This window comes from Phalacrocorax carbo, unplaced genomic scaffold (genome assembly GCF_963921805.1).
Source record: "Phalacrocorax carbo unplaced genomic scaffold, bPhaCar2.1 SCAFFOLD_97, whole genome shotgun sequence".
In the NCBI taxonomy this organism is placed as follows: domain Eukaryota; kingdom Metazoa; phylum Chordata; class Aves; order Suliformes; family Phalacrocoracidae; genus Phalacrocorax; species Phalacrocorax carbo.
Window position 1 is genome coordinate 186,271 of NW_026990463.1, and position 20,040 is coordinate 206,310.

General features: G+C 71.3%; 1 protein-coding gene across 1 annotated transcript; it reads left to right on the forward strand.

The window, feature by feature from the left end:
* Positions 1–8,523: 8,523 nt before the first annotated feature.
* On the forward strand, positions 8,524–17,088 carry LOC135311238 (mucin-22-like; the record flags this gene model as incomplete). Its single annotated transcript, XM_064440363.1, has 3 exons — positions 8,524–9,786; positions 13,189–15,318; positions 15,982–17,088. Coding segments are annotated over 3 exons (4,500 nt in total), but the record flags the coding sequence as incomplete, so codon positions are not given.
* Positions 17,089–20,040: the final 2,952 nt, after the last annotated feature.

The window sequence follows — 20,040 nt, forward strand, 5'->3', positions numbered from 1 at the left end:
CCTGCACCCACCACGGCCGCCGACACCTCCCCTGCATCCACCACAGCCACCCACACCTCCTCTGCACCCACCACGGCCGCCGACACCTCCTCTGCACCCACCACGGCCGCCGACACCTCCCCTGCATCCACCACGGCCGCCGGCACCTCCTCTGCATCCACCACGGCCGCCGACACCTCCTCTGCATCCACCACGGCCGCCGACACCTCCCCTGCATCCACCACGGCCGCCGACACCTCCTCTGCATCCACCACGGCCGCCGACACCTCCCCTGCACCCACCACGGCCGCCGACACCTCCCCTGCATCCACCACGGCCGCCGACACCTCCCCTGCACCCACCACGGCCACCGACACCTCCCCTGCATCCACCGCGGCCGCCGACACCTCCCCTGCATCCACCACGGCCGCCGACACCTCCTCTGCATCCACCACGGCCGCCGACACCTCCCCTGCATCCACCACGGCCACCGACACCTCCTCTGCATCCACCACGGCCGCCGACACCTCCCCTGCACCCACCACGGCCACCGACACCTCCCCTGCATCCACCACGGCCACCGACACCTCCCCTGCATCCACCACGGCCGCCGACACCTCCCCTGCACCCACCACGGCCGCCGACACCTCCCCTGCATCCACCGCGGCCGCCGACACCTCCCCTGCATCCACCGCGGCCGCCGACACCTCCCCTGCATCCACCACGGCCGCCGACACCTCCCCTGCATCCACCACGGCCGCCGACACCTCCTCTGCATCCACCACGGCCGCCGACACCTCCCCTGCACCCACCACGGCCACCGACACCTCCCCTGCATCCACCACGGCCGCCGACACCTCCTCTGCATCCACCACGACCACCGACACCTCCCCTGCACCCACCACGGCCACCGACACCTCCTCTGCATCCACCACGGCCGCCGACACCTCCCCTGCACCCACCACGGCCACCGACACCTCCCCTGCATCCACCACGGCCACCGACACCTCCTCTGCATCCACCACGGCCGCCGACACCTCCCCTGCACCCACCACGGCCGCCGACACCTCCTCTGCATCCACCACGGCCGCCGACACCTCCTCTGCATCCACCACGGCCACCGACACCTCCTCTGCATCCACCACGGCCGCCGACACCTCCTCTCCATCCACCACGGCCGCCGACACCTCCCCTGCATCCACCACGGCCGCCGACACCTCCTCTGCACCCACCACGGCCGCCGACACCTCCCCTGCACCCACCACGGCCGCCGACACCTCCTCTGCATCCACCACGGCCGCCGACACCTCCTCTGCATCCACCACGGCCGCCGACACCTCCCCTGCATCCACCACGGCCGCCGACACCTCCTCTGCACCCACCACGGCCGCCGACACCTCCCCTGCACCCACCACGGCCGCCGACACCTCCTCTGCACCCACCACGGCCGCCGACACCTCCCCTGCACCCACCACGGCCGCCGACACCTCCCCTGCATCCACCACGGCCGCCGACACCTCCTCTGCATCCACCACGGCCGCCGACACCTCCTCTGCATCCACCACGGCCGCCGACACCTCCTCTGCATCCACCACGGCCGCCGACACCTCCCCTGCACCCACCGCGGCCGCCGACGGCTCCTCTGCATCCACCACGGCCGCCGACACCTCCCCTGCATCCACCACGGCCGCCGACACCTCCTCTGCATCCACCACGGCCGCCGACACCTCCCCTGCATCCACCACGGCCGCCGACACCTCCCCTGCATCCACCACGGCCACCGACACCTCCCCTGCATCCACCACGGCCACCGACACCTCCCCTGCATCCACCACAGCCACCCACACCTCCTCTGCATCCACCACGGCCGCCGACACCTCCCCTGCACCCACCGCGGCCGCCGACACCTCCTCTGCATCCACCACGGCCGCCGACACCTCCCCTGCATCCACCACGGCCGCCGACACCTCCTCTGCATCCACCACGGCCGCCGACACCTCCCCTGCATCCACCACGGCCACCGACACCTCCCCTGCATCCACCACAGCCACCCACACCTCCTCTGCATCCACCACAGCCACCCACACCTCCTCTGCATCCACCACGGCCGCCGACACCTCCCCTGCATCCACCACGGCCGCCCACACCTCCTCTGCATCCACCACGGCCGCCGACACCTCCTCTGCACCCACCACGGCCGCCGACACCTCCTCTGCATCCACCACGGCCGCCGACACCTCCTCTGCATCCACCACAGCCACCCACACCTCCTCTGCACCCACCACGGCCGCCGACACCTCCTCTGCACCCACCACGGCCGCCGACACCTCCCCTGCATCCACCACGGCCGCCGACACCTCCTCTGCACCCACCACGGCCGCCGACACCTCCTCTGCACCCACCACGGCCGCCGACACCTCCCCTGCATCCACCACGGCCGCCGACACCTCCTCTGCATCCACCACGGCCGCCGACACCTCCTCTGCATCCACCACGGCCGCCGACACCTCCTCTGCATCCACCACGGCCGCCGACACCTCCCCTGCATCCACCACGGCCGCCGACACCTCCCCTGCATCCACCACGGCCGCCGACACCTCCCCTGCATCCACCATGGCCGCCGACACCTCCTCTGCACCCAACACGGCCGCCGGCACCTCCCCTGCATCCACCACGGCCGCCGACACCTCCCCTGCATCCACCACGGCCGCCGACACCTCCTCTGCACCCAACACGGCCGCCGACACCTCCCCTGCATCCACCACGGCCACCGACACCTCCCCTGCATCCACCACAGCCACCCACACCTCCTCTGCATCCACCACGGCCGCCGACACCTCCCCTGCACCCACCGCGGCCGCCGACACCAACTCTGCATCCACCACGGCCTCCGACACCTCCTCTGCATCCACCACGGCCGCCGACACCTCCTCTGCACCCACCACGGCCTCCGACACCTCCTCTGCATCCACCACGGCCGCCGACACCTCCTCTGCACCCACCACGGCCGCCGACACCTCCTCTGCACCCACCACGGCCGCCGACACCTCCCCTGCATCCACCACGGCCACCGACACCTCCCCTGCATCCACCACAGCCACCCACACCTCCTCTGCATCCACCACGGCCGCCGACACCTCCCCTGCACCCACCGCGGCCGCCGACACCTCCTCTGCATCCACCACGGCCTCCGACACCTCCTCTGCATCCACCACGGCCGCCGACACCTCCTCTGCACCCACCACGGCCGCCGACACCTCCTCTGCATCCACCACGGCCGCCGACACCTCCTCTGCATCCACCACGGCCGCCGACACCTCCTCTGCATCCACCACGGCCGCCGACACCTCCTCTGCATCCACCACGGCCGCCGACACCTCCTCTGCACCCACCACGGCCGCCGACACCTCCCGTGCACCCACCACGGCCGCCGACACGTCCTCTGCATCCACCACGGGAACTGACACCTCCCCTGCATCCACCACGGCCACCGACACCTCCCCTGCATCCACCACGGCCGCCGACACCTCCCCTGCATCCACCGCGGCCGCCGACACCTCCCCTGCATCCACCGCGGCCGCCGACACCTCCCCTGCATCCACCACGGCCGCCGACACCTCCTCTGCATCCACCACGGCCTTCGACACCTCCTCTGCATCCACCACGGCCGCCGACACCTCCCCTGCATCCACCACGGCCGCCGACACCTCCTCTGCATCCACCACGGCCGCCGACACCTCCTCTGCATCCACCACGGCCGCCGACACCTCCCCTGCACCCACCACGGCCGCCGACACCTCCCCTGCATCCACCACGGCCGCCGACACCTCCCCTGCATCCACCACGGCCGCCGACACCTCCTCTGCACCCACCACGGCCGCCGGCACCTCCCCTGCATCCACCACGGCCGCCGACACCTCCTCTGCACCCACCACGGCCGCCGGCACCTCCCCTGCATCCACCACGGCCGCCGACACCTCCTCTGCACCCACCACGGCCGCCGACACCTCCTCTGCACCCACCACGGCCGCCGGCACCTCCCCTGCATCCACCACGGCCGCCGACACCTCCTCTGCACCCACCACGGCCGCCGACACCTCCCCTGCATCCACCACGGCCGCCGACACCTCCTCTGCATCCACCACGGCCACCGACACCTCCTCTGCATCCACCACGGCCGCCGACACCTCCTCTGCATCCACCACGGCCGCCGACACCTCCCCTGCACCCACCACGGCCGCCGACACCTCCTCTGCACCCACCACGGCCGCCGACACCTCCTCTGCATCCACCACGGCCGCCGACACCTCCCCTGCACCCACCACGGCCGCCGACACCTCCTCTGCACCCACCACGGCCGCCGACACCTCCTCTGCCTCCACCACGGCCGCCGACACCTCCCCTGCATCCACCACGGCCGCCGACACCTCCTCTGCATCCACCACGGCCACCGACACCTCCTCTGCATCCACCACGGCCGCCGACACCTCCCCTGCATCCACCACGGCCGCCGACACCTCCTCTGCATCCACCGCGGCCACCGACACCTCCTCTGCATCCACTATGGCAACCGACACCTCCTCTGCATCCACCACGGCCGCCGACACCTCCCCTGCACCCACCACGGCCGCCGGCACCTCCCCTGCACCCACCACGGCCGCCGACACCTCCCCTGCACCCACCACGGCCGCCGACACCTCCTCTGCACCCACCACGGCCGCCGACACCTCCTCTGCACCCACCACGGCCGCCGACACCTCCCCTGCATCCACCACGGCCGCCGACACCTCCTCTGCATCCACCACGGCCGCCGACACCTCCTCTGCATCCACCACGGCCGCCGACACCTCCCCTGCATCCACCACGGCCGCCGACACCTCCTCTGCATCCACCGCGGCCACCGACACCTCCTCTGCATCCACCACGGCCGCCGACACCTCCCCTGCATCCACCACGGCCACCGACACCTCCCCTGCATCCACCACGGCCGCCGACACCTCCTCTGCATCCACCACGGCCGCCGACACCTCCTCTGCATCCACCACGGCCGCCGACACCTCCCCTGCATCCACCACGGCCGCCGACACCTCCTCTGCATCCACCACGGCCGCCGACACCTCCTCTGCATCCACCACGGCCGCCGACACCTCCCCTGCATCCACCACGGCCGCCGACACCTCCTCTGCACCCACCACGGCCGCCGACACCTCCTCTGCATCCACCACGGCTGCCGACACCTCCCCTGCATCCACCACAGCCACCCACACCTCCTCTGCACCCACCACGGCCGCCGACACCTCCTCTGCACCCACCACGGCCGCCGACACCTCCCCTGCATCCACCACGGCCGCCGACACCTCCTCTGCATCCACCACGGCCGCCGACACCGCCTCTGCATCCACCACGGCCGCCGACACCTCCTCTGCATCCACCACGGCTGCCGACACCTCCCCTGCATCCACCACGGCCGCCGACACCTCCTCTGCATCCACCACGGCCGCCGACACCTCCTCTGCATCCACCACGGCCGCCGACACCTCCCCTGCATCCACCACGGCCGCCGACACCTCCTCTGCATCCACCACGGCCGCCGACACCTCCCCTGCACCCACCACGGCCGCCGACACCTCCCCTGCACCCACCACGGCCGCCGACACCTCCCCTGCACCCACCACGGCCGCCGACACCTCCCCTGCATCCACCACGGCCGCCGACACCTCCTCTGCATCCACCACGGCCGCCGACACCTCCTCTGCATCCACCACGGCCACCGACACCTCCTCTGCATCCACCACGGCCGCCGACACCTCCTCTGCATCCACCACGGCCGCCGGCACCTCCTCTGCACCCACCACGGCCGCCGACACCTCCCCTGCATCCACCACGGCCCCCGACATCTCCCCTGCATCCACCACGGCCGCCAACAACTCCTCTGCACCCACCACGGCCGCCGACATCTCCTCTGCACCCACCACGGCCGCCGACACCTTCTCTGCATCCACCACGGCCGCCGACACCTCCTCTGCATCCACCACGGCCGCCGACACCTCCCCTGCATCCACCACGGGCACCGACACCTCCCCTGCATCCACCACGACCGCCGACACCTCCCCTGCATCCACCACGGCCGCCGACACCTCCTCTGCACCCACCACGGCCGCCGACACCTCCTCTGCATCCACCACGGCCGCCGACACCTCCCCTGCATCCACCACGGCCGCCGACACCTCCTCTGCATCCACCACGGCCGCCGACACCTCCCCTGCATCCACCACGGCCGCCGACACCTCCCCTGCATCCACCACGGCCGCCGACACCTCCCCTGCATCCACCACGGCCACCGACACCTCCCCTGCATCCACCACGGCCACCGACACCTCCCCTGCATCCACCACAGCCACCCACACCTCCTCTGCATCCACCACGGCCGCCGACACCTCCCCTGCACCCACCGCGGCCGCCGACACCTCCTCTGCATCCACCACGGCCTCCGACACCTCCTCTGCATCCACCACGGCCGCCGACACCTCCTCTGCACCCACCACGGCCGCCGACACCTCCCCTGCATCCACCACGGCCGCCGACACCTCCTCTGCATCCACCACAGCCACCGACACCTCCTCTGCAAACAGTATGTCAACCAGCACCGTGGCACTGACTGAGCCCAGCACCACCCCTACAACCACCACGGCCACAAGCACCCCTGAAAACACCACGGCCACCAGTACCCGTCCAACAGCTGTGCCCATCGTAACCCCTGAGAACACCGTGGCCAGCACTACATCCGCAACCACGACATCCACCAGCACCTCTGCAGCTGGTGTGGCCACCAGCACCTCACCTGCCACCGCCACAGCCTCAAGTGCACCTGCAAACACCGGGCCCAGCACCACCCCTCCAACCACCGCAGGCACCAGCACCTCCCCTGCAGCTGCCACGGCCACCAGCAGCCCTACAAACACGGTGCCCAGCACCCTTCCTGGACCCACCACGCCCAGCACCACCCCTGTAACCGCCACGGTCACCACCATAACCCCTGCCAACACTCTGCCCATCATAACCTCTCCAACCACCACATCCACAACCACCACAGTCACGACCACCCCTGAGCACACTCTGCCCAGCACCACCTCTGCAACCACTCTGTCCAGCACCAGCACCCCTGCATCCACCACAGACACCAGCACCCCTGCAACCACCACGGCCGCCGACACCTCCCCTGCAACCACCACGGCCGCCGACACCTCCCCTGCATCCACCACGGCCGCCGACACCTCCCCTGCATCCACCACGGGAACCGACACCTCCCCTGCATCCACCACGGCCGCCGACACCAACTCTGCATCCACCACGGCCGCCGACACCTCCCCTGCATCCACCACGGCCGCCGACACCTCCCCTGCACCCACCACGGCCGCCGACACCTCCCCTGCATCCACGACGGACACCGACACCTCCCCTGCATCCACCACGGCCGCCGACACCAACTCTGCATCCACCACGGCCGCCGACACCTCCCCTGCACCCACCACGGCCACCGACACCTCCCCTGCATCCACCGCGGCCGCCGACACCTCCTCTGCATCCACCACGGCCGCCGGCACCTCCTCTGCATCCACCACGGCCGCCGACACCTCCTCTGCACCCACCACGGCCGCCGACACCTCCTCTGCACCCACCACGGCCGCCGACACCTCCTCTGCATCCACCACGGCCGCCGACACCTCCCCTGCACCCACCACGGCCGCCGACACCTCCCCTGCATCCACGACGGACACCGACACCTCCCCTGCACCCACCACGGCCACCGACACCTCCTCTGCACCCACCACGGCCGCCGACACCTCCCCTGCATCCACCACGGCCGCCGACACCTCCTCTGCATCCACCACAGCCACCCACACCTCCTCTGCATCCACCACGGCCGCCGACACCTCCTCTGCACCCACCACGGCCGCCGACACCTCCCCTGCATCCACCACGGCCACCGACACCTCCTCTGCATCCACCACGGCCGCCGACACCTCCCCTGCATCCACCACGGCCGCCGACACCAACTGTGCATCCACCATGGCCGCCGACACCTCCTCTGCACCCACCACGGCCGCCGACACCTCCTCTGCACCCACCGCGGCCGCCGGCACCTCCTCTGCACCCACCACGGCCGCCGACACCTCCTCTGCAACCACCACGGCCACCGACACCTCCCCTGCATCCACCACGGCCGCCGACACCTCCCCTGCATCCACCACGGCCGCCGACACCTCCCCTGCACCCACCACGGCCGCCGACACCTCCCCTGCATCCACCACGGACACCGACACCTCCCCTGCATCCACCACGGCCGCCGACACCTCCCCTGCATCCACCACGGCCGCCGACACCAACTCTGCATCCACCACGGCCGCCGACACCTCCTCTGCATCCACCACGGCCGCCGGCACCTCCTCTGCATCCACCACGGCCGCCGACACCTCCTCTGCACCCACCACGGCCGCCGACACCTCCTCTGCATCCACCACGGCCGCCAACACCTCCCCTGGAACCACCACGGACGCCGACACCTCCCCTGCATCCACCACGGCCGCCGACACCTCCTCTGCATCCACCACGGCCGCCGACACCTCCCCTGCATCCACCACGGCCGCCGACACCTCCTCTGCATCCACCACGGCCGCCGACACCTCCTCTGCATCCACCGCGGCCGCCGACACCTCCTCTGCACCCACCACGGCCGCCGACACCAACTCTGCATCCACCACGGCCTCCGACACCTCCTCTGCATCCACCACGGCCGCCGACACCTCCTCTGCACCCACCACGGCCGCCGACACCTCCTCTGCACCCACCACGGCCGCCGACACCAACTCTGCATCCACCACGGCCGCCGACACCTCCTCTGCATCCACCACGGCCGCCGGCACCTCCTCTGCATCCACCACGGCCGCCGACACCTCCTCTGCACCCACCACGGCCGCCGACACCTCCTCTGCATCCACCACGGCCGCCAACACCTCCCCTGCATCCACCACGGCCGCCGACACCTCCCCTGCATCCACCACGGCCGCCGACACCTCCCCTGCATCCACCACGGCCGCCGACACCAACTCTGCATCCACCACGGCCGCCGACACCTCCTCTGCATCCACCACGGCCGCCGGCACCTCCTCTGCATCCACCACGGCCGCCGACACCTCCTCTGCACCCACCACGGCCGCCGACACCTCCTCTGCATCCACCACGGCCGCCAACACCTCCCCTGGAACCACCACGGACGCCGACACCTCCTCTGCATCCACCACGGCCGCCGACACGTCCCCTGCACCCACCACGGCCGCCGACACCTCCTCTGCACCCACCACGGCTGCCGACACCTCCTCTGCACCCACCACGGCCGCGGACACCTCCTCTGCATCCACCACGGCCGCCGACACCTCCTCTGCATCCACCACGGCCGCCGACACCTCCCCTGCATCCACCACGGGAACTGACACCTCCCCTGCACCCACCACGGCCGCCGACACCTCCTCTGCATCCACCACGGCCGCCGACACCTCCCCTGCATCCACCACGGGAACTGACACCTCCCCTGCACCCACCACGGCCGCCGACACCTCCTCTGCATCCACCACGGCCACCGACACCTCCTCTGCATCCACCACGGCCGCCGACACCTCCCCTGCATCCACCACGGCCGCCGACACCTCCTCTGCATCCACCACGGCCGCCGACACCTCCTCTGCATCCACCACAGCCGCCGACACCTCCTCTGCACCCACCACGGCCGCCGGCACCTCCCCTGCATCCACCACGGCCGCCGGCACCTCCCCTGCATCCACCACGGCCGCCGACACCTCCCCTGCATCCACCACGGCCGCCGACACCTCCCCTGCATCCACCACGGCCGCCGACACCTCCCCTGCATCCGCCACGGCCGCCGACACCTCCCCTGCACCCACCACGGCCGCCAACACCTCCTCTGCACCCACCACGGCCGCCGACACCTCCCCTGCATCCACCACGGCCGCCGACACCTCCTCTGCATCCACTACGGCAACCGACACGTCCTCTGCACCCACCACGGCCACCGACACCTCCTCTGCATCCACCACGGCCGCCGACACCTCCCCTGCATCCACCACGGTCGCCGGCACCTCCTCTGCACCCACCACGGCCGCCGACACCTCCCCTGCATCCACCGCGGCCGCCGACACCTCCTCTGCATCCACCACGGCCGCCGACACCTCCCCTGCACCCACCACGGCCGCCGACACCTCCCCTGCATCCACCACGGCCGCCGACACCTCCCCTGCATCCACCACGGCCGCCGACATCTCCTCTGCACCCACCACGGCCGCCGACACCTCCTCTGCATCCACCATGGCCGCCGACACCTCCTCTGCACCCACCACGGCCGCCGACACCTCCTCTGCATCCACCATGGCCGCCGACACCTCCCCTGCACCCACCACGGCCGCCGACACCTCCCCTGCACCCACCACGGCCGCCGACACCTCCTCTGCATCCACCGCGGCCTCCGGCACCTCCTCTGCATCCACCACGGCCACCGACACCTCCCCTGCATCCACCGCGGCCACCGACACCTCCTCTGCACCCACCACGGTCGCCGACACCTCCCCTGCATCCACCACGGCCGCCGACACCAACTCTGCATCCACCACGGCCGCCGACACCTCCTCTGCATCCACCACGGCCGCCGACACCTCCCCTGCACCCACCACGGCCGCCGACACCTCCTCTGCATCCACCACGGCCGCCGACACCTCCCCTGCATCCACCGCGGCCACCGACACCTCCCCTGCACCCACCACGGCCGCCGACACCTCCTCTGCATCCACCACGGCCGCCGGCACCTCCTCTGCATCCACCACGGCCGCCGACACCTCCCCTGCACCCACCACGGCCGCCGACACCTCCTCTGCATCCACCACGGCCGCCGACACCTCCCCTGCACCCACCACGGCCGCCGACACCTCCCCTGCACCCACCACGGCCGCCGACACCTCCTCTGCATCCACCACGGCCGCCGACACCTCCCCTGCACCCACCACGGCCGCCGACACCTCCCCTGCATCCACCACGGCCGCCGGCACCTCCTCTGCATCCACCACGGCCGCCGACACCTCCCCTGCATCCACCACGGCCGCCGACACCTCCCCTGCACCCACCACGGCCGCCGACACCTCCTCTGCATCCACCACGGCCGCCGACACCTCCTCTGCATCCACCACGGCCGCCGACACCTCCCCTGCACCCACCACGGCCGCCGACACCTCCCCTGCATCCACCACGGCCGCCGACACCTCCTCTGCATCCACCATGGCCGCCGACACCTCCCCTGCACCCACCACGGCCGCCGACACCTCCCCTGCACCCACCACGGCCGCCGACACCTCCTCTGCATCCACCACGGCCGCCGACACCTCCCCTGCACCCACCACGGCCGCCGACACCTCCTCTGCACCCACCACGGCCGCCGACACCTCCTCTGCACCCACCACGGCCGCCGACACCTCCTCTGCATCCACCACGGCCGCCGACACCTCCCCTGCACCCACGACGGCCGCCGACACCTCCTCTGCACCCACCACGGCCGCCGACACCTCCTCTGCACCCACCACGGCCGCCGACACCTCCTCTGCACCCACCACGGCCGCCGACACCTCCTCTGCATCCACCACGGCCGCCGACACCTCCCCTGCACCCACCACGGCCGCCGACACCTCCCCTGCACCCACCACGGCCGCCGACACCTCCCCTGCATCCACCACGGCCGCCGACACCTCCTCTGCATCCACCACGGCCGCCGACACCTCCCCTGCACCCACCACGGCCGCCGACACCTCCTCTGCACCCACCACGGCCACCGACACCTCCTCTGCACCCACCACGGCCGCCGACACCTCCTCTGCACCCACCACGGCCGCTGACACCACCCCTGCATCCACCACGGCCGCCGACACCTCCTCTGCACCCACCACGGTCGCCGACACCTCCCCTGCATCCACCACGGCCGCCGACACCTCCTCTGCATCCACCACGGCCGCTGACACCACCCCTGCATCCACCACGGCCGCCGACACCTCCTCTGCACCCACCACGGTCGCCGACACCTCCCCTGCATCCACCACGGCCGCCGACACCTCCTCTGCACCCACCACGGCCACCGACACCTCCTCTGCATCCACCACGGCCGCCGACACCTCCCCTGCACCCACCACGGCCGCCGACACCTCCCCTGCATCCACCACGGCCGCCGACACCTCCTCTGCACCCACCACGGCCACCGACACCTCCCCTGCATCCACCACGGCCACCGACACCTCCTCTGCATCCACCACGGCCGCCGACACCTCCCCTGCACCCACCACGGCCGCCGACACCAACTCTGCATCCACCACGGCCACCGACAACTCCTCTGCACCCACCACGGCCGCCGACACCTCCCCTGCATCCACCACGGCCGCCGACAACTCCCCTGCATCCACCACGGCCGCCGACACCTCCTCTGCATCCACCACGGCCGCCGACACCTCCCCTGCACCCACCACGGCCGCCGACACCTCCCCTGCACCCACCACGACCGCCGACACCTCCTCTGCATCCACCGCGGCCGCCGACACCTCCCCTGCATCCACCGCGGCCACCGACACCTCCCCTGCATCCACCGCGGCCACCGACACCTCCCCTGCATCCACCACGGCCGCCGACACCTCCCCTGCATCCACCACGGCCGCCGACACCTCCTCTGCATCCACCACGGGCGCCGACACCTCCTCTGCATCCACCACGGCCACCGACACCTCCTCTGCATCCACCACGGCCGCCGACACCTCCCCTGCACCCACCACGGCCGCCGACACCTCCCCTGCACCCACCACGGCCGCCGACACCTCCTCTGCATCCACCACGGCCTCCGACACCTCCTCTGCATCCACCACGGCCGCCGACACCTCCCCTGCACCCACCACGGCCGCCGACACCTCCCCTGCACCCACCACGGCCGCCGACACCTCCTCTGCATCCACCACGGCCACCGACACCTCCTCTGCAAACAGTATGTCAACCAGCACCGTGGCACTGACTGAGCCCAGCACCACCCCTACAACCACCACGGCCACAAGCACCCCTGAAAACACCACGGCCACCAGTACCCGTCCAACAGCTGTGCCCATCGTAACCCCTGAGAACACCGTGGCCAGCACTACATCCGCAACCACGACATCCACCAGCACCTCTGCAGCTGGTGTGGCCACCAGCACCTCACCTGCCACCGCCACAGCCTCAAGTGCACCTGCAAACACCGGGCCCAGCACCACCCCTCCAACCACCGCAGGCACCAGCACCTCCCCTGCAGCTGCCACGGCCACCAGCACCCCTACAAACACGGTGCCCAGCACCCTTCCTGGACCCACCACGCCCAGCACCACCCCTGAAACCGCCACGGTCACCACCATAACCCCTGCCAACACTCTGCCCATCATAACCTCTCCAACCACCACATCCACAACCACCACAGTCACCACCACCCCTGAGCACACTCTGCCCAGCACCACCTCTGCAACCACTCTGTCCAGCACCAGCACCCCTGCATCCACCAAAGACACCAGCACCCCTGCAACCACCACGGCCGCCGACACCTCCTCTGCACCCACCACGGCCGCCGACACGTCCTCTGCACCCACCACGGCCGCCGACACCTCCCCTGCATCCACCACGGCCGCCGACACCTCCCCTGCACCCACCACGGCCGCCGACACCTCCCCTGCATCCACCGCGGCCGCCGACACCTCCCCTGCACCCACCATGGCCGCCGACACCTCCTCTGCACCCACCACGGCCGCCGACACCTCCCCTGCATCCACCACGGCCGCCGACACCTCCCCTGCATCCACCACGGCCGCCGACACCTCCCCTGCATCCACCACGGCCGCCGACACCTCCTCTGCATCCACCACGGCCGCCGACACCTCCCCTGCATCCACCACGGCCGCCGACACCTCCCCTGCATCCACCACGGCCGCCGACACCTCCCCTGCATCCACCACGGCCGCCGACACCAACTCTGCATCCACCACGGCCGCCGACACCAACTCTGCATCCACCACGGCCGCCGACACCTCCTCTGCATCCACCACGGCCGCCGACACCAACTCTGCATCCACCACGGCCGCCGACACCTCCCCTGCATCCACCACGGCCGCCGACACTTCCTCTGCATCCACCACGGGAACCGACACCTCCTCTGCACCCACCACGGCCACCGACACCTCCCCTGCATCCACCACGGCCGCCGACACTTCCTCTGCATCCACCACGGCCGCCGACACCTCCCCTGCATCCACCACGGCCGCCGACACCTCCTCTGCATCCACCACGGCCGCCGACACCTCCTCTGCATCCACCACGGCCGCCGACACCTCCTCTGCATCCACCACGGCCGCCGACACCTCCCCTGCATCCACCACGGCCGCCGACACCTCCTCTGCATCCACCACGGCCGCCGACACCTCCTCTGCACCCACCACGGCCGCCGACACCTCCCCTGCACCCACCACGGCCGCCGACACCTCCTCTGCACCCACCACGGCCACCGACACCTCCCCTGCATCCACCACGGCCGCCGACACCTCCCCTGCATCCACCACGGCCGCCGACACCTCCCCTGCATCCACCGCGGCCGCCGACACCTCCCCTGCATCCACCACGGCCGCCGACACCTCCCCTGCATCCACCACGGCTGCCGACACCTCCTCTGCATCCACCACGGCCGCCGACACCTCCCCTGCACCCACCACGGCCGCCGACACCTCCTCTGCACCCACCACGGCCGCCGACACCTCCCCTGCATCCACCGCGGCCTCCGACACCTCCCCTGCATCCACCACGGCCGCCGACACCTCCCCTGCATCCACCACGGCCGCCGACACCTCCCCTGCATCCACCACGGCCACCGACACCTCCTCTGCACCCACCACGGCCGCCGACACCTCCCCTGCATCCACCGCGGCCTCCGACACCTCCCCTGCATCCACCACGGCCGCCGACACCTCCTCTGCATCCACCACGGCCGCCGACACCTCCTCTGCATCCACCACGGCCGCCGACAGCTCCTCTGCACCCACCACGGCCGCCGACACCTCCCCTGCATCCACCACGGCCGCCGACACCTCCCCTGCATCCACCACGGACACCGACACCTCCTCTGCATCCACCACGGCCGCCGACACCTCCCCTGCATCCACCACGGCCGCCGACACCTCCCCTGCATCCACCACGGCCGCCGACACCTCCTCTGCATCCACCACGGCCGCCGACACCTCCCCTGCATCCACCACGGACACCGACACCTCCTCTGCACCCACCACGGCCGCCGACACCTCCCCTGCACCCACCACGGCCACCAGCACCTCCCCTGCACCCACCACGGCCACCGACACCTCCTCTGCACCCACCACGGCCGCCGACACCTCCTCTGCACCCACCACGGCCGCCGACACCTCCCCTGCACCCACCACGGCCGCCGACACCTCCCCTGCATCCACCACGGCCGCCGACACCTCCCCTGCACCCACCACGGCCACCGACACCTCCTCTGCATCCACCACGGCCGCCGACACCTCCTCTGCACCCACCACGGACGCCGACACCTCCTCTGCACCCACCACGGCCACCGACACCTCCCCTGCATCCACCACGGCCGCCGACACCTCCCCTGCATCCACCACGGACACCGACACCTCCTCTGCATCCACCACGGCCGCCGACACCTCCCCTGCATCCACCACGGCCGCCGACACCTCCCCTGCACCCACCACGGCCGCCGACACCTCCCCTGCATCCACCACGGCCGCCGACACCTCCCCTGCATCCACCACGGCCGCCGACACCTCCTCTGCATCCACCACGGCCGCCAGCACCTCCCCTGCATCCACCACGGCCGCCGACACCTCCTCTAAACCCACCACGGCCACCGACATCTCCCCTGCATCCACCACGGCCGCCGACACCTCCACTGCATCCACCACGGCCACCGACACCTCCCCTGCATCCACCACGGCCGCCGACACCTCCTCTGCATCCACCACGGCCACCGACATCTCCTCTGCATCCACCACGGGAACCGACACCTCCTCTGCGACCACCACGGGAACCGACACCTCCTCTGCATCCACCACGGCCGCCGACACCTCCTCTGCACCCACCACGGCCGCCGACACCTCCCCTGCATCCACCACGGCCACCAGCACCTCCCCTGCATCCACCACGGCCGCCGACACCTCCTCTGCATCCACCACGGCCACCAGCACCTCCCCTGCATCCACCACGGCCGCCGACACCTCCTCTGCATCCACCACGGCCGCCGACACCTCCTCTGCATCCACCACGGCCGCCGACACCTCCCCTGCATCCACCACGGCCACAAGCACCTCCCCTGCATCCACCACGGCCGCCGACACCTCCTCTGCATCCACCACGGCCGCCGACACCTCCTCTGCATCCACCACGGCCGCCGACACCTCCTCTGCACCCACCACGGCCGCCGACACCTCCACTGCATCCACCACGGCCGCCGACACCTCCCCTGCATCCACCACGGCCGCCGACACCTCCTCTGCATCCACCACGGCCGCCGACACCTCCCCTGCATCCACCACGGCCGCCGACACCTCCCCTGCATCCACCACGGCCGCCGACACCTCCTCGGCATCCACCACGGCCGCCGACACCTCCCCTGCATCCACCATGGCCGCCGACACCTCCTCTGCATCCACCACGGCCGCCGACACCTCCTCTGCATCCACCACGGCCACCGACACCTCCTCTGCACCCACCACGGCCGCCGACACCTCCTCTGCATCCACCACGGCCGCCGACACCTCCTCTGCACCCACCACGGCCGCCGACACCTCCTCTGCACCCACCACGGCCGCCGACACCTCCCCTGCATCCACCACGGCCGCTGACACCTCCCCTGCACCCACCACGGCCGCCGACACCTCCCCTGCATCCACCACGGCCGCCGACACCTCCCCTGCATCCACCACGGCCGCCGACACCTCCTCTGCATCCACCACGGACACCGACACCTCCTCTGCACCCACCGCGGCCGCCGACACCTCCTCTGCACCCACCACGGCCGCCGACACCTCCTCTGCACCCACCACGGCCGCCGACACCTCCTCTGCACCCACCACGGCCGCCGACACCTCCCCTGCATCCACCACGGCCGCCGACACCTCCTCTGCACCCACCACGGCCGCCGACACCTCCTCTGCACCCACCACGGCCGCCGACACCTCCCCTGCATCCACCACGGCCGCCGACACCTCCCCTGCACCCACCACGGCCGCCGACACCTCCCCTGCATCCACCACGGCCGCCGACACCTCCCCTGCATCCACCACGGCCGCCGACACCTCCCCTGCACCCACCACGGCCGCCGACACCTCCTCTGCATCCAACACGGCCGCCGACACCTCCCCTGCACCCACCACGGCCGCCGACACCTCCTCTGCATCCACCATGGCCGCCGACACCTCCCCTGCATCCACCACGGCCGCCGACACCTCCCCTGAATCCACCACGGCCGCCGACACCTCCTCTGCATCCACCACGGCCGCCGACACCTCCTCTGCATCCACCACGGCCGCCGACACCTCCTCTGCAACCACCACGGCCGCCAACACCTCCCCTGCATCCACCACGGCCACCGACACCTCCCCTGCATCCACCACGGCCGCCGACACCTCCCCTGCATCCACCACGGCCGCCGACACCTCCCCTGCATCCACCACGGCCGCCGACACCTCCCCTGCACCCACCACGTCCGCAGACACCTCCTCTGCACCCACCACGGCCGCCGACACCTCCCCTGCACCCACCACGGCCGCCGACACCTCCCCTGCATCCACCACGGCCGCCGACACCTCCTCTGCACCCACCACGGCCGCCGACACCTCCCCTGCACCCACCACGTCCGCAGACACCTCCTCTGCACCCACCACGGCCGCCGACACCTCCTCTGCACCCACCACGGCCGCCGACACCTCCCCTGCACCCACCACGGCCGCCGACACCTCCTCTGCACCCACCACGGCCGCCGACACCTCCTCTGCATCCACCACGGCCGCCGACACCTCCCCTGCATCCACCGCGGCCGCCCACACCTCCTCTGCACCCACCACGGCCGCCGACACCTCCCCTGCATCCACCACGGCCGCCGACACCACCCCTGCATCCACCACGGCCGCCGACACCTCCTCTGCATCCACCACGGCCGCCGACACCTCCTCTGCACCCACCACGGCCGCCGACACCTCCTCTGCACCCACCACGGCCGCCGACACCTCCTCTGCATCCACCACGGCCGCCGACATCTCCTCGGCATCCACCACGGCCGCCGACACCTCCTCTGCACCCACCACGGCCGCCGACACCTCCCCTGCACCCACCACGGCCGCCCACACCTCCTCTGCATCCACCGCGGCCGCCCACACCTCCTCTGCACCCACCACGGCCGCCGACACCTCCCCTGCATCCACCACGGCCGCCGACACCACCCCTGCATCCACCACGGCCGCCGACACCTCCTCTGCATCCACCACGGCCGCCGACACCTCCTCTGCATCCACCACGGCCGCCGACACCTCCTCTGCACCCACCACGGCCGCCGACACCTCCTCTGCACCCACCACGGCCGCCGACACCTCCTCTGCACCCACCACGGCCGCCGACACCTCCCCTGCACCCAACACGGACGCCGACACGTCCTCTGCATCCACCACGTCCGCCGACAAATCCCCTGCACCCACCACGGCCGCCGACACCTCCCCTGCATCCACCACGGCCGCCGACACCTCCCCTGCATCCACCACGGCCGCCGACACCTCCCCTGCATCCACCACGGCCGCCGACACCTCCTCTGCACCCACCACGGCCGCCGACACCTCCTCTGCACCCACCGCGGCCGCCGACACCTCCCCTGCACCCACCACGGCCGCCGACACCTCCCCTGCATCCACCACGGCCACCGACACCTCCCCTGCATCCACCACGGCCGCCGACACCTCCCCTGCACCCACCACGGCCGCCGACACCTCCTCTGCATCCACTATGGCAACCGACACCTCCTCTGCACCCACCACGGCCGCCGACACCTCCCCTGCATCCACCACGGCCGCCGGCACCTCCTCTGCATCGACCACGGCCACCGACACCTCCCCTGCATCCACCACGGCCGCCGACACCTCCTCTGCATCCACTATGGCAACCGACACCTCCTCTGCACCCACCACGGCCGCCGACACCTCCCCTGCACCCACCGCGGCCACCGACACCTCCTCTGCACCCACCACGGCCGCCGACACCTCCTCTGCACCCACCACGGCCGCCGACACCTCCACTGCATCCACCACGGCCGCCGACACCTCCTCTGCATCCACCACGGCCGCCGGCACCTCCTCTGCACCCACCACGGCCGCCGACACCTCCTCTGCATCCACCACGGCCGCCGACACCTCCCCTGCATCCACCACGGCCGCCGACACCTCCTCTGCATCCACCACGGCCGCCGACACCTCCTCTGCAACCACCACGGCCGCCAACACCTCCCCTGCATCCACCACGGCCACCGACACCTCCCCTGCATCCACCACGGCCGCCGACACCTCCCCTGCATCCACCACGGCCGCCGACACCTCCCCTGCATCCACCACGGCCGCCGACACCTCCTCTGCATCCACCACGGCCGCCGACACCTCCCCTGCACCCACCACGTCCGCAGACACCTCCTCTGCACCCACCACGGCCGCCGACACCTCCTCTGCACCCACCACGGCCGCCGACACCTCCCCTGCATCCACCACGGCCGCCGACACCTCCTCTGCATCCACCACGGCCGCCGACACCTCCCCTGCACCCACCACGTCCGCAGACACCTCCTCTGCACCCACCACAGCCGCCGACACCTCCTCTGCACCCACCACGGCCGCCGACACCTCCCCTGCACCCACCACGGCCGCCGACACCTCCTCTGCA